The sequence below is a fragment of the Lactuca sativa genome, chromosome 1 (genome assembly GCF_002870075.4).
Source record: "Lactuca sativa cultivar Salinas chromosome 1, Lsat_Salinas_v11, whole genome shotgun sequence".
Classification (NCBI taxonomy): domain Eukaryota; kingdom Viridiplantae; phylum Streptophyta; class Magnoliopsida; order Asterales; family Asteraceae; genus Lactuca; species Lactuca sativa.
Window position 1 is genome coordinate 70,775,457 of NC_056623.2, and position 21,782 is coordinate 70,797,238.

The 21,782-nt window shown below is 35.6% G+C and overlaps 2 protein-coding genes across 2 annotated transcripts; both read left to right on the forward strand.

Moving 5' to 3' along the window:
• Positions 1–13,739: 13,739 nt before the first annotated feature.
• On the forward strand, positions 13,740–16,371 carry LOC111916621 (sucrose-phosphatase 1). Its single transcript, XM_023912289.3, has 7 exons — positions 13,740–13,985; positions 14,478–14,558; positions 14,680–14,979; positions 15,064–15,165; positions 15,243–15,728; positions 15,822–16,055; positions 16,131–16,371. Exons 2-7 carry the CDS (start codon positions 14,499–14,501, stop codon positions 16,224–16,226), a joined length of 1,278 nt encoding a protein of 425 aa, XP_023768057.1. The 5' UTR covers positions 13,740–13,985; positions 14,478–14,498; the 3' UTR covers positions 16,227–16,371.
• Positions 16,372–20,752: 4,381 nt separating this feature from the next.
• LOC111916539 (uncharacterized) lies at positions 20,753–21,241 on the forward strand. The gene has a single exon (XM_023912202.1). It carries the CDS (start codon positions 20,753–20,755, stop codon positions 21,239–21,241), a length of 489 nt encoding a protein of 162 aa, XP_023767970.1.
• The last annotated feature ends 541 nt before the right edge of the window (positions 21,242–21,782 follow it).

Below are 21,782 nucleotides of genomic sequence, written 5' to 3' on the forward strand. Positions count from 1 at the left end.
AACCGGAAATCCCCACTAAATCACAAGTAAAGAAACCCTAATTAGAAATTAGGTCAATAATCCAGCCTGAAAGTCCAAACCCTAAATCATGGCCTTGAGGGGGAAAGTTACTTATTCCTTGCCTTATTGGGCCTAGCCCATCAAGGCCCAAATGCTACTAGCAACGAAGCCCAATAGATAATCTTTTTCCAAAATGGGCCCAAGCCCCAAAGGCCTAATACAGCAAAATCTTATAGCCTAACAAGAGCCCAAAGTCCCTAAGTCCCTTACATGACCCGAAACTAGCCCAATACCCACTTCGATGAGTACGTTCAATGTACCAACCAGTACGCCCGACGTACTCGCAACCCTCGCATCATTGGGACCTTAAATGTGTACGTGCAGCATACCCCACGGTACACCCGGCGTACGCTGCAACTAACCAAAACTTCAACCTAAGGTCTTAAACAGTTAAGACCCAATGTCCAATCTTAGATTTAGGCTTGTTAAAGTTCATTAATCCATAAAGTTGCCAACTTTATGCTTTTGCATGTCTTAATGGGGAAAATCTTATATTAAACTATATTATCTTCATGAAACCACCTTCAATCCTTGCATGGTTGAACTTAATCCGTCAAGACTTCATTTTTATGCTCAAGGGACGTTAGAAACACTAGGATCTAACATTACATTATAACCTTCTAGAGTAGCTCATACTCTCAAAAACACCTTAAAGGACCATTTTATGAAGAAATAAGCCCTAAACTACAAACTAACACATGGAGTCATCAAGGTAGAAACTTTTTACCTTCATAAGCTAGAAATGATGAGAAAACTCTGGATCTACAAGTTCTTTCTGATCCAATGCTTCTTCACAACTCTTCTTCTTCTTCTTCTTCTTCTCTAAGCACCACACACACATAAGCTCAAACTTTAGGGGAAATGGATTAGGGTTCCGAGATATGACTTAAGAGCTAAGGGAGGCTGGTAAGGTGATGGTCTTGAGGCACTTAATGAGTTTAAATAGGATGCAAACCCTAAAAATTAGGGTTTGCTACTGGCTTGAGTACGCCCTGCATACGCATAGATACGCCCAACATACGAAGGGATCACCCCGATGCACGCATGCAAAGGAGTATGCCGTGCGTACCTAGTGTACGCCCAACGTACTCATGGACTAGTCTTTGATTTAAACTGAAATAATGGCTAAAGTTTATACCTGGAGACTCGGGCGTTATAGATAAGATGGATATGATGGGTTATATAATACTACATTTACTGTAAAATTTGATATCCATCTCATCGGTTCATTTATGACTATGTATTTAGGCCAGCAGGAAATGAGCTGATGTTTGATGAGACAGATATATTGGGTTACATAAGTTTAAATACACAATTTGAAATTTCTTATAAATGTAAAAATAACGAAGTTGTTGCTAGTTTATGTAATTATTGCAGTCTTCGTTTGATGCATTTTATATTCCAAAAAATATACAATGCATCAAGATATCAAGTTTTATGGTAAACATAACATTATATAAACCAAAATATTCATCTCATCAGCTCATTTAATAACCAGGCGTCAAGTCAACAATGAAACCGGTAAAATGTATGTTACATTGAGAAAATTGTCAAATCATCACTAAATTTTAGTTTGCGACTTATTCGTAAATTATGGTAAGATAGCGAGACTTTAATGAAAACCGGTACACCGTGAAAAATGGGTCAAACAGTCATTTTTACCGGTAATTCATGTTTTTTCGTAAACAATTTTAGTTTGGGACTTTTTCGTAAATTATGATAAAATTTTAGGACATTTTCGAAGATTTCTATGAAATATAATAACAAATGGTATTACAAGACTTTGGTGTTCTTGTTGTTTGTTTTTTTTTTCTTTTGAAAAATGCATTTTCATCACTTATGTCTACCGGCAACAAGACATAGCTAAAATATATCATTCGTAATAATATGTGCTTGACTTTTTTTCTTCAGAAGAATAACTTTTATTCTCGAAAGACATCTTCTAAACCCTATCATTTCACTTTCGCATGTCTTTCCCTTGAGAGTTGTTTGTTGTTCAAGACCCATATTCCTCTTCGTAAAAGTTGTTATCATGCCAGCCATCCCTCTACCACTCATTTACCTCTCATCGACACTGCCCATTTCTCCACACCTATGTCTCACATCGATGCATCGCACTCCTCTCCTCCATGCCTTTGTCTCCCATCAACTCCGCCCACTCCTCCACGCCTTTGCATCCTCTGTTCTCGTCTACAAACACCCCTGATAAAGCACCACCATACATTGGCACCAGTGAGACAGTAACCATACCACCATCACAATCTCCACTTTGTCCACTAACAACTTCTCCCTTTGGCTCTTCTGTCCATTGCATAACCCATATACCTTGAATTCGTTTGATTAAAAAACGTTTTTTTTTCTTTTAGCTCGGTGAGTACATACTTTAATTAAACCTTCTTTTAATTTTCTAGCATTTTTTGAAAAGAAACCGAATTAAACCTTATTTTAATTTTCTTGCACTCCCTAAAGTCTAAACTAGTATTTATGCATACTTGGTACTATTATGTTCAATTACACTTCTTCTAGTTCTCATTGTAACTCTTTTGATTGTTGATACTTAGGTAAACTAAGTTCTTTGATATTCCCATCCATGTTGTTTGTATGGGCATTAGTATCATGGCTATGAAACATATGTTAGGTGATTTACTTTAATATCTTGAAGCTGAATCTTGACGTGGATATGACCGGTTCGTTAATTTTGAATAAACATTACTCCCTAGATATAAGTAAAAGTTCATTAATATTATGATACGATTCGATACGTTCGCTAATTTATTAATGAGTAAAATTAAAATAGAAAAACTATACATGTAAAAATAATTAACGAAAGTAATTAATTAACTACACTAATCTTTTAAGACTTTGGGCAAAACTGACCCCTTAACTTTGTTATATATTATACTAATTCTCAACTTTATAGAAATGGTCCCTCAATTTTATTATATATTATACTAATTCTCAACTTTATTATATATGTTGGCAGAAATGGTCCCTCAACTTTATTATATATTATACTAATTCTCAAGTTTATAGAAATGGTCCCTCAACTTTATTATATATTATACAATTCTCAATTTTATTATATATGCAAGATAGGTCCCTATGGTTCCACCGCCTCCACTTCACAATGATGTTTAATGCGGTAATTATACCATATATAAAGAACACTTCACAATGATGTTTAATGTGGTAATTGTACTTACTTTCTTTCGGTTAATGGCATATTTTTTATGTGGGGTTAATGTAACGCCTGTGTTTCTGGGCTTGTCATTAATGTTGATGTAATAGTCTAGGTTAACCTTTGTAACCCAATTTGAAATAATAAAAATGTATTATTTGTGAGTTACATGAATTATGTGTGTATTTTCTTAATTATTATAATTTAATGAATTAAGAGTAAAATGAGCGTCAAAATTTAAGTGTAAAATAAACTCGATATCATTGCATAAAGTTGTAGTGGCCGAAACGAGGTTTCCGAATATATATAGAACGTCCAAATCTGACTTCGTATGAGGAAGTTATGATTTTCTGAAGTTTCGACTTGGCAGTATGCAGCCCGAATACTCGATTTGAGATCGAACGGTTTTTTGGCCGAAACAATCTAAACGAGAATCGAAGCTCTCGTTGTTAGTAGCGAAACGATGAAAAGTTAGGCGATAACGGACGTTGAACGAAAAATTTATGAATTTATAACGAAGTTTTTCTGTCCCGGCCTTCTAAAAATAAATAATAAAAATAAAAGTCAAAATTAGCCGACGGAGTCTAAATGAAAGTTGTAGAGTATGGTCTGACCTACGCGTGGATATAAAGAACGTCGAAAACGGAGCTCGTATGCGATAGTTACGCAATTTAGAAGTTTGACGAGTCAAATTACGCCGAGCGTAATTTGAGTACGCCCAGCGTACTCAGAGGGATGAAACTTCTCTGACCAATACTCGAGTGCCACCAATTGAAGCATATAGTGACGTCAAAGTACGCCCAGCGTACCTGGAAATTACGCCCAGCGTAATCCCAGACCCAGCAGCCTATAAATAGAAACCGAGATCAGCCATTTTCTCTTGTTCATACTCTTTCTTCTCTCTAGTTTTTGCCTCGATTTGCATGCCAATCATATCCCGAAGCCCCGAAGCAAGTTACGAAGCCCCGAGGATCCCGAGAAGTGAGATTTCCGAGCCGAAGCCCTGCCCGCGAGGAGCCCGGTTTTTGTGAAGATCTTCCAGATCTACGGAGAAACACTACTTCTGCAAGCCGTAGTGCTGCCCGATCATCTTCTGATCAAGTGAGTGTGTAGTCATTTTCTTCTAACACATTATTATGAAGTATTTTATACGGAATACGTGTTACGTGTATACTTTGTTGATTATATGTGTGAATGTATATTCACTTTCTTCTATCTTATAGATCTGATTTATTCTCTATGAAATACGTGTTATGTGTGTGTGCCTCATCTGTTATGTGGAAAAATGTATTGATCGAGCATGCTATATAGGTTTTAAACTTCGTATAAAAATGTATATTTTTATCTACTAATATGTTGGGTAGAACATGGGTAGATAATTGGTGTGTAATAAACAAATGAGAGCCTCGATGTTGTTGGTGTTATTCTAGTCATTTAACAGAGTATGGATGACGACCACAGACTATTCTAGACAGTCATGTGGAATGCTAGCAGGCTCATAACCTGTAGGTGTTGTGAACGATGTGTTCACCGGTGTACACTACCCCCCACATGGTTGCCTTAGGACACTTATTGTTGAGGAAGCCCCTCTGCAGTAATGTCTGTCCCGATGAAAAATCCTAAATCAAGTTCCTTATAATAGATGTTGTTTTAGGGACGTAAAGTGAGGATAACGGGAATGGATAATCGGGTTATTGTTGATTGTTGAATTTAAATATAATTATTTATTGTGGGTTGAAAAGCCTATATGTTCACCAGGCTCCCAAGCCTGACCCACTCAGTTTATTTGTATTACAGGAAGTGGCGCAAGGGCATAAGATGGATGAATCATCAAGTTGTTTTGTTTACAAGTCTGTATATGTATACATTTGTTGAATGACTTGTAATGTTATCGTTTATGCTTTATAATCTGTATCGGAACATGACATCCTGATTTTTGATTATGAAATAAAATCATATTTCTTTATGAAATGTTTTGATAAAAATCTATTTTATCATGTTTTGTTTTCGGGAACAAATTCCGCATCTCTTTTAAAAATCAAAAGGATTTAATCTGAAAATATTTAAAAAGCATAAATGATACCGGTCTTTTCTGGCCGAGATTTTGGGGATGTCACAGTTGGTATCAGAGCATTAGTTGCGAACTAGGAATTTGTAGGATTTCTAGACTTAAACTTAGAATGCTAAGTGAAGGTTGTTAGATGTGTGTCTGTTATATTTCAGACACGAGCACTAGTTTATTTTAGGAAAGTTGCCTAAAATGCTTTTATGTGCTAAATGTTATATGTTGGCATATATGATATTATTTGTTCGGATCTATGGTCTGTTGTCGACCGGATCTGGAAACCTTATGTGTGTAGGATTCTAAGCGTATGTCTACGTTATTAGAACTAGCATGTAATCGTTTGGAGTAATAAGGATGAATTGAAATTCTATCGTGAATGAGGATCTAATTTCACCTTATTCGGTGTATAGATCAAAAATGGTGAGAACAAGATGTGGAGTTGGAAATGCGGATGAAAACAGGAATCAACCACCAGTGATTGAGCAAATACCTGTCGTAGCAGCAGCACCTGAGCCGATAACAATGGCTGGTGTACAAATGATGATTCAAATGATGTTGGATCGTCAGATGGAAGAAACAAGATGTCTGCTTAGGCAGAATCGTGAAGAATCGTCAATTCAAGTGGAAGAGCCCGAGGAGAATGGAGGGCAGTCTGAAGGAGGAAACTTTAGTGGGATCATTGGTCAAGACGACCCACCAGTGGTTAGACACAACAATCAGTATGGAGGAAATGATGGTCGTGGGTGCAAGTATAAGGATTTCATGGCATCCAAACCACCATGTCTATCCGGAAGCCCGACACCGGTGCAAGTTATGGACTGGATCTCCGAAATGGAGACAATGTTTGAAAGTTGTGAATGCAGCAACAGGCAAAAGACCGCTCTTGTGATCCCTCTGCTAAAATCTGGCGTGTTGAGTTGGTGGAAGTTGTTAGCTGATTCTATGCCCAAGGGAGAAGCAAGCAAAATGTCTTGGGAAGACTTTGTGGAACAACTAAAACTGCAATACTGCTCCGAGCAGGACCTTCTGGAAATCAGTAATGAGTTTCAGAATTTGAAGAAAGGGAAATTGAGCGTTACTGAATACGCTGCTAGTTTCACAGAAAAGATGAAGTTTATCCCATATTTGGTACCAACAGAACTCTCTAAGGTCAACAAGTTTGCCCACGGACTACCAGCGGACTATGGTCCAATGGTTAAGCAAGCAACCACATTGAAAGCCGTCATCTAGGCTGCTAGAAATGTTGAGACCCAGATCAAGGAAAAAGGTCTGGAAAGGTCAGAGGTTGGTGAAAAGAGGAAGTTCGAGGAATCTTCAGGGTCCATCAAGAAAAGTAAATTCTCAAAATCTGGTTCGAGAGGAAGTGGAGGAAAGGTAGAGGCGAAATGGTGCGACAAGTGTAAGAAGAAGCACCATGGGAAGTGCGGCGGGGAAGCCACATGCTTCAAATGTGGAAATCCAGGGCATTATGCCAACGACTGCACCCTCACCAAGAATGTTTGTTATGGTTATGGTGAGGAAGGGCACATCTCAAGAGATTGTCCGAAGAAGAAGGAGGCAGCAAAACCCAACATTCCGCCAAAGCTGAAGGCGAGAGCATTCCAGATGACACTGGAAGCTGCCAAAGATGAAGCTAATGTCGCTTCAGGTACCTTTATCGTAAACAAATTGCTTGCCTAAATTTTATTTGATCTGGAGCCAACTACTCCTTTATTTCGCATGAATTTGGTAGAAAACTAGCTTTGCCTGTCGATAGACTAGATAATGCTTTATTAGTCGAAGTTGCTAGTGGCAAGTTTGTACCTTTTAGCCATCGTATGAAAAACATCTTAATTGACTTGAATGGGAATAAGTTCCACGAGGAATTATTGCCTATAGAACTTAACAGTTTCGACATCGTTTTGGGAATGGGTTGGCTTAGCGCCAATGATGCCGAAATTTTATGTAAGAAGAAAATAGTGAAAGTGAACCCGCCTGGGAAGGAATCATTTATGGTGTATAGAGACAAACGCAGAGTAAATTCTGGAATCATTTCTCTAATGAAATCCAGAAAATGTTTGACCAAGGGGTGTACATCATACTTAGCATTCGTGATCGATGCTAAGAAGGAAAAGAAGGTGATGCAAAATATTCCCGTTGTGTGTGATTATCCGGAGGTATTTCCCAAAGATCTTTCTGGATTACCGCCCGATCGGCAAGTAGAATTTCGGATCGACTTGTTACCAGGGACGACGCCAATAGCAAAAGCACCTTACCGACTAGTACCGACGGAGATGAAGGAGCTGATGATGCAACTTCAGGAGTTATTGGACAAAGGTTTCATAAGACCTAGTTCATCGCCCTGGGGAGCTTCGGTGTTATTCGTGAAGAAAAAAGATGGAAGTATGAGGATGTGCATCAATTACAGAGAGCTGAACAAGGCAACGATAAAGAATAGATATCCGTTGCTGAGGATTGATGACCTGTTCGATAAACTACAAGGTTCAAGTTATTTTTCAAAGATCAACCTGAGGTCAGGATATCATCAGCTAAAAGTAAGAGAGCAGGATATAGAGAAGACTGCATTCAGAACACGATATGGACACTACGAGTTTTTGGTTATGTCGTTTGGACTAACCAATGCTCCAGCAGCATTCATGGATTTAATGAACAGGGTTTGTAATCCGTTCCTAGATAAATCTGTGATAGTGTTCATAGATGACATTCTGATTTACTCGAAGAGGAGGAGCATGGTAGACACTTGCGAGAAGTGTTAGAAGTCTTGAAGAAGGAGAAGTTGTATGCTAAGTTCTCCAAATGTGATTTTTGGATTCGAGAAGTCCAATTCTTGGGTCACGTGGTCAACCAAGAAGGTATAATGGTTGATCCAGCAAAGATTGAAGTTGTAATGAAGTGGGAACAACCAAAAAGTCCCACGGAGATCCGAAGCTTTTTGGGATTAACTGGATATTACCGAAGGTTTATCCAAGGCTTTTCTTCGATCGCTAGTCCATTGACAGCTTTGACCCACAAAGGAGCTACCTATGCTTGGAGTGATAAGCATAAAGAAGCATTCGAGAAACTAAAGAAGAAGCTATGCGAGACACCGATTCTTTCTCTACCCGATGGGGTTGAAGACTTCGTTGTTTATAGTGATGCGTGTTGGATTAGGTTGCGTTTTGACCCAAAGAGATAAGGTGATCGCATATGCATCTCGACAGCTAAAAGAGCATGAAAAGAACTACCCGACTCATGATTTGGAGTTGGCAGCGGTAGTATTCGCTCTGAAAATATGGAGGCATTACCTCTATGGCACGAAGTGCAAACTTTTCATTTATCATAAGAGTCTCCAATATCTCTTTAGCCAGAAGGAATTGAATATGAGACAACGACGCTGGCTAGAGTTACTTAAAGACTACGACTGTGAGATACTTTACCACCCCGGTAAAGCAAATGTTGTTGCTGATGCTCTCAGTCGGAAGGTCAATCTTGGAAGAAAAAGGCCAAGAGCGTTGAGAATTGAAGTTGTCTCGACCATTGTGGAAAGTATAAAGAAAGCTCAAGAGGAAGCTTCTGAGAAGAATGACCGAAAGGGGGAACGTTTGGGCAAAACGTTGGTGTTCGGTATAAACACTCATGGACTGAAGGTGTTCCAAGATCGGATTTGGGTACCTAAGTCAGGAGGAATAAGAGATCTTCTGATGGAAGAAGCTCACAAAACCATGTACTCCATTCATCCCGGTAGCACAAAGATGTATAAGGACCTGAAACCCTATTACTGGTGGCCGACGATGAAGCTCGACATTGCGAAGTATGTGGCGGAGTGTGTGACCTGTGCGAGAGTCAAGACACAACATTAGAAACCATATGGGAGTTTAGAACCTTTACCTGTACCCATGGGTAAGTGGGAAGACATTGCTATGGATTTTGTCACTAAACTGCCCAGAACAAAAGGTGGTCACGACATGATTTGGGTAGTCGTTGATCGATTCACTAAGAGTGCGCATTTCATAGAAGCCAATGAGAAATGGTCTATGGAAAAGCTTGCGAATTCTTACGTAAAGGAAATTGTGAGGCTTCACGGTGTTCTGTTAACAATTGTGTCAGATCGTGACAGTCGTTTCACCTCACGATTTTGGAAAAGTCTACAAGAGGAATTGGGTACCAAGTTGTGTTTAAGTACAGCTTACCATCCGCAGACTGATGGTCAGAGCGAACGGACGATACAAACACTTGAAGATATGCTGAGAGCATGTACCCTGGAATTCCAAGGTAATTGGGATGAACATTTACCATTGGTAGAATTTTCCTACAATAATAGTTTCCACTCGAGCATAAAGATGACACCTTATCAAGCTTTGTATGGACAGAAGTGTCGTACGCCGTCTTGTTGGCTTGAGGCTGGGGAAAAGCAGTTTATGGGACCAGAGATAGTTCATCAAATTGTTGAAAAGTTGAAAATAATTAGGGAGAGAATGTTAGCAGCTCAGGATCGTCAAAAGAGTTATGCTGAAAAAAAGCGAAGACCGGCGACTTTTGAAGTTGGAGATTCGGTTTTGCTTAAAGTCTCGCTGTGGAAGGGACTTATAAGATTTGGTAAAAGGGGATAGTTAAGTCCAAGGTTTATTGGACCGTTTAAAGTTCTTCATAGAATTGGGGACCAAGCTTACAAGCTCGAACTACCAGAAGAAATGAATAGGATCCATAACACTTTTCATGTGTGTTATTTGAGGAAGTTCACGGGAGAAGTTCCCGACATGATTCCACTTTCGGAGTTGAGAATCGATGAGAACAAAAGGTTGATTGAAGAACCAGAGGCAATCGTTGACCGAAGACTAAGAAGTTGCGACGTAAGATGGTCGAGTTAGTGCTTGTCCGTTGGAAACACACGAATGGGCCGAATCTCACCTGGGAGACGGAGAGTGACATGATGGGTCGCTATCCGCATTTGTTTGTTGATGTGTGATTCCGGGGATGGAATCATTCTAAGGTGGAGAGAATTGTAACGCCTGTGTTTCTGGGCTTGTCATTAATGTTGATGTAATAGTCTAGGTTAACCTTTGTAACCCAATTTGAAATAATAAAAATGTATTATTTGTGAGTTACATGAATTATGTGAATTATGTGTGTATTTTCTTAATTATTATAATTTAATGAATTAAGAATAAAATGAGCGTCAAAATTTAAGTGTAAAATAAACTCGATATCTTTGCATAAAGTTGTAGTGGCCGAAACGAGGTTTCTGAATATATATAAAACGCCCAAATCTGACTTCGTATGAGAAAGTTATGATTTTCTGAAGTTTCGACTTGGCAGTATGCAGCCCGAATACTCGATTTGAGATCGAGCGGTTTTTTGGCCGAAACAATCTAAACGAGAATCGAAGATCTCATTGTTAATAGTGAAACGATTAAAAGTTAGGCAATAACGGACGTTGGACGAAGAATTTATGAATTTATAACGAAGTTTTTCTGTCCCGGCCTTCTAAAAATAAATAATAAAAATAAAAGTCAAAATTAGCCGACGGAGTCTAAATGAAAGTTGTAGAGTATGGTCTGACCTACGCGTGGATATAAAGAACGTCGAAAACGGAGCTCGTATGCGATAGTTACGCAATTTAGAAGTTTGACGAGTCAAATTACGCCGAGCGTAATTTGAGTACGCCCAGCGTACTCAGAGGGATGAAACTTCTCTGACCAATACTCGAGTGCCACCAATTGAAGCATATAGTGACGTCAAAGTACGCCCAGCGTACCTGGAAATTACGCCCAGCGTAATCCCAGACCCAGCAGCCTATAAATAGAAACCGAGATCAGCCATTTTCTCTTGTTCAAGCTCTTTCTTCTCTCTAGTTTTTGCCTCGATTTGCATGGCAATCATATCCCGAAGCCCTGGTATCATTCCCGAGCCCCGAAGCAAGTTACGAAGCCCCGAGGATCCCGAGAAGTGAGATTTCCGAGCCGAAGCCATGCCCGCGAGGAGCCCGGTTTTTGTGAAGATCTTCCAGATCTACGGAGAAACACTACTTCTGCAAGTCGTAGTGCTGCCCGATCATCTTCTGATCAAGTGAGTGTGTAGTCATTTTCTTCTAACACATTATTATGAAGTATTTTATACGGAATACGTGTACGTGTATACTTTGTTGATTATATGTGTGAATGTATATTCACTTTCTTCTATCTCATAGATTTGATTTTTTCTCTATGAAATACGTGTTATGTGTGTGTGCCTCATCTGTTATGTGGAAAAATGTATTGATCGAGCATGCTATATAGGTTTTAAACTTTGTATAAAAATGTATATTTTTATCTACTAATATGTTGGGTAGAACATGGGTAGATAATTAGTGTGTAATAAACAAATGAGAGACTCGATGTTGTTGGTGTTATTCTAGTCATTTAACAGAGTATGGATGACGACCACAGACTATTCTAGACAATCATGTGGAACGTTAGCAGGCTCATAACCTGTAGGTGTTATGAACGATGTGTTCACCGGTGTACACTACCCCCCACATGGTTGCCTTAGGACACTTATTGTTGAGGAAGCCCCTCTACAGTAATGTCCGTCCCGATGAAAAATCCTAAATTAAGTTCCTTATAATAGATGTTGTTTTAGGGACGTAAAGTGAGGATAACGGGAATGGATAATCGGGTTATTGTTGATTGTTGAATTTAAATATAATTATTTATTGTGGGTTGAAAACCCTATATGCTCACCAGGCTCCCAAGCCTGACCCACTTAGTTTATTTGTATTACAGGAAGTGGCGCAAGGGCATAAGATGGATGAATCATCAAGTTGTTTTGTTTACAAATCTGTATATGTATATATTTGTTGAATGACTTGTAATGTTATCGTTTATGCTTTATGATCTATATCGGAACATGACATCCCGATTTTTTATTATGAAATAAAATCATATTTCTTTATGAAATGTTTTGATAAAAATCTATTTTATCATGTTTTGTTTTTGGGAACAAATTCCGCATATCTTTTAAAAATCAAAAGGATTTACTCTAAAAATGTTTAAAAAGCATAAATGATACCGGTCTTTTCTGGCCGAGATTTTGGGGATGTCATAGTTAAGGAGAGGTTGCAAAAGAGGGTGGTCGTGAATTTTCTCACAAGGGTAAAGAGATGTTGGATCAATTGGAGAACAAAGAGGTTGTGAGGTTACATACACATTATTGAATCAACGGTTTTATTTGTTCATTCATGAACTGCTAAAGGACTATAGTTTTTTTTTTTTATGTTTTTCATTACTATTTGTGTATGCTATATCTTTGATATGGTATGGTAGGCTTTGAATTTGGTTTCCGGTTTCTTTTGAAAAGAAATTGGGTTTTTACTCTACGGTTGATAGAAACGTGGTAATCAAGCTATTGAATATTAAACACAGTTAGGGGTGAGCGCGGTGCGGTTCGGTGCGGTTATTAACTAAAACCTCACCACTAACTGCAATTGCGGTTAATCCATTTTCAAAACAGCTTGGTGCGGTTATTTTTGCGATGCGGTTAGGCAGTTATTTTTGCGGTGCGGTTTTGTTTTTTCTGTGTTGCGGTTATTAACTGCATGGATTTGGTGCGGTTATTTTGTGTGGTTTTTAACCATAGTTTAGAGCTCAAACGGTTTTAAGAGTTCAAACATATTACTTGTAATAATAATAATAATAATAATAATAATAATAATAATAATAATAATAATAAAACCATAATGTATAAGACAATTAACTTAAATCACAAACAATTAATATCTTAAAAACATCAAATTAATAGTAATTAACAATAAATTTCTTAAAATTGTTTAATTTCATAATTTTTCAAAGTTAAACATAACAAAAACCCATATTTTTGTATTCTAGTATTTTATTAATCTTTCATTCATGAAACGTGTCTTATTTTTAATATTTAATATATTAACAATTAATAAAAAAAAAGTTGTGTATAATAAATGCAGTGCGGTGTGGTTTTTTTGCGGTTTTTAAAAACTAATAACCGCACTGCAAATTTGCGGTTTTTGAAAAATAGAAAACCTCACCGTTGGTTTCTATTGCGGTTGCGGTTTATCGATTGCGGTTAATTTTAATTGCGGTGCGGTTTTTGCTAACCCCTAAACGCAGTACCATTTAACTATAACAAAAAAACATCATTGAAGGATTTTTGAAAAACGACATTGAAGGCTTCCGAACCCGCAAAACGGGGGACACTTTTCTAGTTATATATTAAGTTTTTTCAGATTAAATATTCGGTTTTATATAATTTTTTTCAAAAAAAGTAATAAATAAATAATAAAAACCTTAACTTTTTTTTGGAAAAAAAGTTTTACGTCTGACAAGTCTTATAAAACAAAATTAAAACTAATATTTAATCTGACAAAAAATAAATACTTTCAAAACCTCCATCAGACGTGTGGCCTCGTATGGGCCCCGGTTGTATAGAAGATGTTGTAGTCGACAGATACAAACTGATTTTAACGAAAAAATATCATGGCGAGGTGAAGGTGACATGAGAGATGAGACAAGACAACGCCACAGAACTTGGATCAATGCTTTTCAAGTTTTCATCAACCATCTCTGATCTCTGTGTTGTTAGGGCTAACAAAATTTGAAGGTCACGAATTTACCAATCAATGTCGCAATTTTAGGTTTCCATTCGTTACTTATCACCATCATCTTGTCTGATTCGGTAGCCCTGTTTTCCCCGGTAAGAAATCTCTCTGTCTCTCAGAACGGAACATGCATTTTGCATCTCGATTTGTTTACGCTGAAAAAACTATTCATCGGAAATCGATTTCATGTTAATTGTTCACCTGCACATTTCCTAATTGAGGCATGTTGTTCCCGGACTTTATTTTGATTTCCGTTAGTCGGTTACAGAGCCCTGTTTTTTTTCCTAAACGAGTCGTTTGCGAGATCAAAGAAGTTCTTCACTTCTTTGATTTTGATGAGTGACTTCAATTATAAATGTTCATGAATGTATATTAAATAATTTCATCATGTTTCACGATTGATTACACTTCCTTCTAATCATTGTCTTAATTGCTTGTTTAATCTAAGTCCTGGAAATGTGATTTTCCCTGTATATACCTATATTCATCACATGGTTTAGATTCGGAATGCAAGTTTATGGGCGAGATTAACCATCATTCACTACTAAGTGTATAACTCAGGACTAACCTTGCTACTGGTTTTGCAGGGTTTAGCGACAAGGACAATCATGGACAGGTTTACTAGTTCTCCACGTCTCATGATCGTATCAGATCTTGATCACACCATGGTAGGTGCTACATTCATGGAGATTCGAGAGTCCAATTCTTCACATTTAGATGTATCATGTTCCTAAAACTAAACCAAGACTAATTGCACCAATTAAGCCTACCTTTATGGACTTATTGCAGGTTGATCATCATGATCCTGAGAACCTTTCTATACTAAGGTTCAATGCGTTATGGGAGGCTAAATATCGCCATGATTCACTGCTAGTGTTCTCAACAGGAAGATCACCTACATTGTACAAACAGTTAAGGAAAGAGAAGCCCATGTTAACCCCAGACATAACCATAATGTCTGTGGGAACTGAGATAACATATGGTAACAACATGGTGCCAGATGAAGGTTGGGTTGAGTTTTTGAATAAAAAATGGGATAAAAAGATAGTCTCTGAAGAAACAAGCAAGATTCCAGAACTCACATTACAGGTATCAAAATCATTCATAGATAGCATCATAAATATTTATCTCCTCTCCAGTTAGTTATAACTACAATAATTTTGATTTTTTAAGCCTGAAACTGAGCAACGCCAACATAAAGCTAGCTTCTTTGTCAAGAAAGAAAAAGCTCAGGAAGTAATGAAGATACTTTCTGAAAGTCTAGTCAACCGAGGGGTGAGAATTGAACTTCATTTTTTAAAAAGTTTAATGACATATTTAATTATTCATCAATTTTTTTTCTTGTTTGTCAGTTAGATGTCAAAATAATTTACAGTGGTGGGATGGATTTGGATATTTTACCCCAAGGTGCTGGGAAAGGACAAGCTCTTGCTTATCTACATAAAAAATTAAAAGACGAGGGTAAATTACCCCAAAATACCCTTGCATGTGGAGATTCAGGGAATGATGCTGAGCTTTTCACCATTCCAGATGTCCATGGTGTCATGGTGAACAATGCACAGGAAGAATTGTTGCAGTGGCATGCTGAAAATGCCAAAAATAACCCTAAAATCATCCATGCAAATGACAGGTGTGCAGGTGGTATCATAGAAGCTATTGGTCATTTCAATTTGGGGACAAATATATCATCTAGAGATGTAACCGATCTTTCAGATGCAAAGTTGGACCATTTTGACCCTGCATATGAAGTAGTCAAATTTTACTTGTTTTTCGAGAGGTGGCGACGTGCAGAAGTTGAAAGTCCTGATGTCTATTTGAGCAACCTCAAATCTGTTTGCGTATGTTACTAAATGACCATTTTACCCTTACATTCCCAAGTAAAAGCAATCATAAGAATATTCATCAATCTTTATACATATTTCTTTATGCAGTCTGCTTCTGGTGTGTTTGTTCATCCATGTGGAGTTGAGCAATCTCTTCATGATTGCATTGATAAACTAAAAAACTGTTGTGGGGACAAAAAGGGAAAACAATATCGAGTTTGGGTTGATCAAATTTTCCCATCACAGATTGATTCAGACACGTGGCTTGTGAAGTTCAAGAAATGGGAACAAACTGGTGAAAAGCAACAGGGTTGTTTGACAACTGTTGTAGTTAGCTCAAAGGTAAGGGCTTTCAAAACTATCATTAATGACTATATTACCCTTTAGTGTTTCTTGATGTGTTTTTGTTGGTTTTAGGGGGTGAAACCTGCAGAAGGGCTGACTTGGATTCATGTGCATCAGACATGGATCAATACCACAACACAGAATACACAAAATGATTGGTTCTTATAATTAATGCTTTCACAAATCACAAACTAAACAACATGTTTCATAAATTAAGGTTAAAACATGTAACCTTTAGAAACGGGTGTAATGATTTTTAAGTAGGTTTGTTATGGACATTTTAATTATTATATAATGTTTATATATGATGAAACGATTATTACCAAATATTAGTTAGGAGGGAGGTAGCAAATATAGAAGAATATGACTGATCTTGTGTAAAGTTCTTTCGTTTGGTCCATTTGATCTTATCTTCTGGTAGATACATCTAACCTTGATGAACACAAAAAGAATATAGTACTTACAAGGATATGGACTAAAAAGTCATTTTTGACCTTCTGCCACACCAATCTCTAGAAAGAAAAGAATATTTATCTGATTTTTGTGAAGGAAACATTTTGCATAATTCCGTATATTAGAGGACAAAAGATGTCAATTTCATGTGTTTTAATTTTTATAGAAAATAAATAAATACATGCTCAAGTCGGCACTTTGATGGTCGAAACTCGAAACAAGAAAAGCAATGGCAAACTTTAAATCTAGTTTTTATTTTACCATAAACTATAATTATTCAAATTAAACATTAAAGATATAAACCTTGAAGGATGAAATAAAAAGGAGTTCTATTGATTATTTAAATTCTGTATTTATGCATCGTTGACGTCTATGGATTCAAATCTTCAGTGACATTAAAGATTTTGAAAATTCGTTAATGTTATTATTAAAATCCATAATTTCTTTGAAATAATCTAGATGTATTTTCGTCAAAACACGTCATATTGGCTAATTCATCACTGGCTGAAAATGATGTGTTTGTGTGTGAAACGTATGACCACCCGAAGAAAAAAGAACAATATTATTGATATATATTATCCCTAGAGTATATTTATTGATATAAGAATAAATTACACGAATCGTCCTTCGTGTATAGCTTAAATTGCATGTTTAGTCTATAATTTTTACTTTGAATTTGGACCATCCCTTAGTATATTTAATAGTTACACGTTTCGTCACGAATGACATAAAATGATTATATTGCTCTTACTAATTACTTTTTTATGTTTTTAATTCATTTGTTAAATTATTTTAATTATTAAAATATATATCTCTTCTCACCCCACTCCTACCACCCCTGAGCCTCTGTCCTCACCCCACCATATTCACTTATAATCCTTATATGTCACCTATTTTTGGTCTTTTTGTTACTGATGGGAGGAGACGCATAGAAACACAAAACACAAATGGGTGTTTGTATGTTGGTACAATACCGAAAAAGAGAAAGGACAACGGAGACAAAACACCTAAAGAACAACATTTAAAACACCCATGTGGGAAAACATCCAAACCACCATCACTTTCGCATATGGCTGAAATTAGGGATTTAAGATATAAAGAACGAATGTCGCAGAAGGAATCAAATATGTGTGTGTGCACGCACAAAATAGTAAATACATGTGCTTTATACAATAGGGAATTTTAGGATATGACTACAATGCTTCAGTTGTCATTGATCAAGAAGGAAATCAAAAAGAAAGTCGACTTTTTGGTACGATTGCCTGGGAATTGAGACAGTGTACACGTGCTTCAAGAACTCCAAAACTCAAGATTCGCAAACGATTTCTAAAACGGTAAGGGAGGTGGTTGGGGTTTTTAAATTTGTAAACGTATAATAATAAATAAATAAGAAATGGATAAAGGGTAAAATAGTCTTTTTATATCATGAGTGAAACATATAAGTTTAAAACAATCAAGAAAATGTCTGAAATAAAAACTAAAATTAAAAATAAAAACTAAACGAGCAATTTAGACCGTATACTAAGGACGATTCGTGTAATATATATATATATATATATATATATATATATATATATATATATATATATATATATATATATATATATATATATACACGACTAGGTTATAATGTGGATGGACAACTACTGTGCGGACGTGTGGACAATGATATTCTATGACAATTACTAAAAGAATAAATTGTTTAGTCATTTGAATACGGTCAACCTCACACAATTATTGTCATGTCATTGCATTTTCACTAATTCTTATTTATTTTTGTTCTCACACATCATTTTTCACTCATTTTCGCTCTTACAGAATACGACTCAATAAACATCCTAACAACATTCTGACAAAATGAGAATAATAATAATAATAATAATCTATAATAACCTTATAGACGATTTAATTAATGACAATGTGTGATAATGATAATAATTATGTAATATTGAACGTATTCACATTATCAAACACCATATTTTCTTTGTCATTCTTATTGAATAGAATTGTCCATACGTCCACACAATAGATGTCAATTCACATTTGAACCTATATATATATATATATATATATATATATATATATATATATATATATATATATATATATATATATATATATATATATATATATATATATAGGGAAGGGTTATTTGGAAAACAAAAAAACCTTAAAAATCAGAAAAATGCATAAAAAATACTTAGAGATTACAAAACTTTTTTTTTAATTTTTTTATAAAAAAATCGCAGTTTTTTTTAATAAATTCACTGAAAAAAAATCAAATTTTAAAAAAAAAATTAAAAAAAAATCAGCAAATTTATTTTAAAACATGCGATTATTTCATAAAAATTTAAAAAAAAAGTTTTGTGATCTCTAAGCATTTTTTATGCATTTTTATGATTTTTAGGGTTTTATACGGTTTTTTGTTTATATATATATATATATATATATATATATATATATATATATATATATATATATATATATATATATATATATATATATATATATATATATATATATATATATATATATATATATATATATATATATATATATAAACAGGATCAGGTGAGTATTCTTTTTTAAATGAGGACTCATGAGGACACCTTAAAAAAATCTAAAAAAAAAAATACAAATCATAAAATCGAGCATAGTACTACATTCGAGAGAAAAAAAAATTGAAAAAAAATGGATCATTAAAATTGAAGCATAGGTCATTTTTATGATCCACGATTCAATATATATATATATATATATATATATATATATATATATATATATATATATATATATATATATATATATATATATATATATATATAATCAAATTACATAAAAGATCTATTTTGTTTATTTTTGTTGTTTTAACTTCTAACCATTATATTTTTGTTTCATTAAGGAAAATAATCTAAATTTTATATTTCTTCTATGTGGATCAATTTGATCTAATAACTAATTTAATAACAGACTGTTTTCTAAAATTTAATAGTTAGACTAGAGGGTATGAGAGGGGTGTTTCCCTCATTTTTTGTGAGTCACACCATCTTTTTTTTCACTTTCATTTTTCCTAATCTAAAACTCAAGGAATGGGTGGGAAGCTCCCATCATTATTTTTTTTATTTTTAAAAAATATATATATTTAATACATATATTATACTCATTTTGTAAGGAATTAAAAATCATGAATTTTGATGTATTTTTATTTTTAGTAGATATATAATTTTATAAATATTTAAATAATAATAATAATAATAACTACCTAATAAATGATGAGAGAGAGTGCAGCACCCCTCCCCCCACCTCTTTCTCGTGGGTTGCTTCCCTCTGCCAGGGGGCGGTGTTCCAGTAAAAGGGAAGCCCTCCTGCTCCCCTTTCCCGCTCCATACCTTCCGGACTTATAATAAAAAAATTTACAGTAAACTTTCTATTAAAACCACAGATTTTTTTTAAAATTTTCGTTGTGGTCACTATAACACGTTAGAGAATGTCAAAACGTGTCAAAATGGTCAGCATATTAAAATTAATTAAACTTCGTTACCTTTTATTGAAATATAATTGGTAAACCATAAAAATAATTAAAATATACTGATTTTTATGTTTTGTTATATTGATTCTTCATTTTAATTTTCCTAATTCAGCCGGATTCTTCCATTTTGCTTTTCCTAATTCAGTTGGAGTCTTTGATGACATAATCTTAGTTTCCATATTAATATCAAAAGCACCAAAGTTTATATTCGTGTCAAAATGATTCGGATTAACCGAATTCTTGAATCTTGGATTTTTCCGTTATGATCCGAATTCTCGATATATACGATTCAAATTTGTAAGTTACTTTGTTATTAAAAAAAACATAAAATATTAAAAAAGGACATAGATAAAATGTTGAGGGACTGTTATTGTACCTTTTTCTCCTAAAAATCCAGTATCCATTTTGGACTCTACGAAAACATTAATATCAACCCTTTGATGACTCAAATATTACATTTATGCCCTTCTTCCTTATATGACCCCTTAAGACCTTGCGGATTCACAAGTTTGCAGCGACTCGGATGGCGATCGGAGGAAATCTCTCATCGGAATCCTTCTGTTTCACGGCTGTGTACCATATTCCGGCGATTTAGAAGATCGGATTAATCTTATTATCCTTTATTAATCGGATCGCTGTTTGCATAAGGAAGGAGAAAGGGCTCGGTGGTTTATGTGTGAGTTGAATCTGGATTTGGTTTTATACTTTTATTATGACGATTCGAAAAATCGTGATCCGGCAGTATACGGTGGATGGACCGCAGCCGTTGTTAGAAGTACAACATCCGTCCAACAATCGGTTTGCGGAGGTCGCAGGTGGAACGACGGCTGAGTGTGCGGCGGTCTGCTGCTGCTGCCCGTTCGCTTTCATGAACTTGTTGGTCTTAGCAGTTTACGGTGTTCCGGCTGGGCTGTTCCGGAAGGCGTTGAGGAAGAAGCGTCGCCGCAGGCTTTTAAAGAAAGGATTGTTGGTCCAAGGCGTAGATGTAGATGGTGATCGGAGCAGCTCAGACGCGGGTGAGTTATTGATTCATCATTCGATCAGCTACAACGTGACGGAACTGTTGATCGATTCGCCGGAGGAGAGATTTATGATGAAACCGATGGTGTTTGACAGTGAAGTGATTGAATTAGAGAATGAAATGTGGGACAAATTCTATGGAACAGGGTTCTGGAGAAGCATCTCTCAAAGAGTCGATTGAACACAACCAAAAGACGTCGTTCGGTTCGCCACCATTGCCGACCTTCTGTGAGTCATGCACATGTGACTTGTACGGTACGATTCATCATTGCATGCTGGAAATTTTTTAGAATTGATCTCTTTTAGTGTAGATATTTACCTTCGTTGCCATTCAGACTCTCTGAAGTTTGTCAATCAGACTCTCTGAATTTCAATTGAAGATTTTTTTTTTTTTTTTTAAATCAAGAAAATGAATTTTGTTTTCCAATTCATCGTAATTACGATTGAGTGAGCATTATTATTTATTTAACATTGTTTTGTCTGTGCCACTAAATAATAATGTCACATGGATCGGTTTTAGACAAAAGTTAATGTTTTTTTCTGCAACATATAAATGGTTTGTTGTTACATATTGTTAGTTCTTTTGTGTTTTTGTAATTATAATGATTAGTTTACAACTGGTGTTTTAAGATAGAAACAATGTGTATCGGGTCTATAAGACACATCTTGATGATTTTTATCATACAACCTGTAAAAGTAACATCTAAAGAGACCATTTAAGT

Excerpts from the sequence above, each read along its gene's own strand:
- LOC111916621 (XM_023912289.3), top strand. The coding sequence starts at position 14,499 with ATGGACAGGTTTACTAGTTCTCCACGTCTCATGATCGTATCAGATCTT. Across the intron at positions 14,559-14,679 it reads CAGATCTTGATCACACCATG|GTTGATCATCATGATCCTGA; the intron begins GTAGGTGCTACA and ends GACTTATTGCAG. Across the intron at positions 15,729-15,821 it reads GCAACCTCAAATCTGTTTGC|TCTGCTTCTGGTGTGTTTGT; the intron begins GTATGTTACTAA and ends TTCTTTATGCAG.
- LOC111916539 (XM_023912202.1), top strand. The coding sequence starts at position 20,753 with ATGACGATTCGAAAAATCGTGATCCGGCAGTATACGGTGGATGGACCG.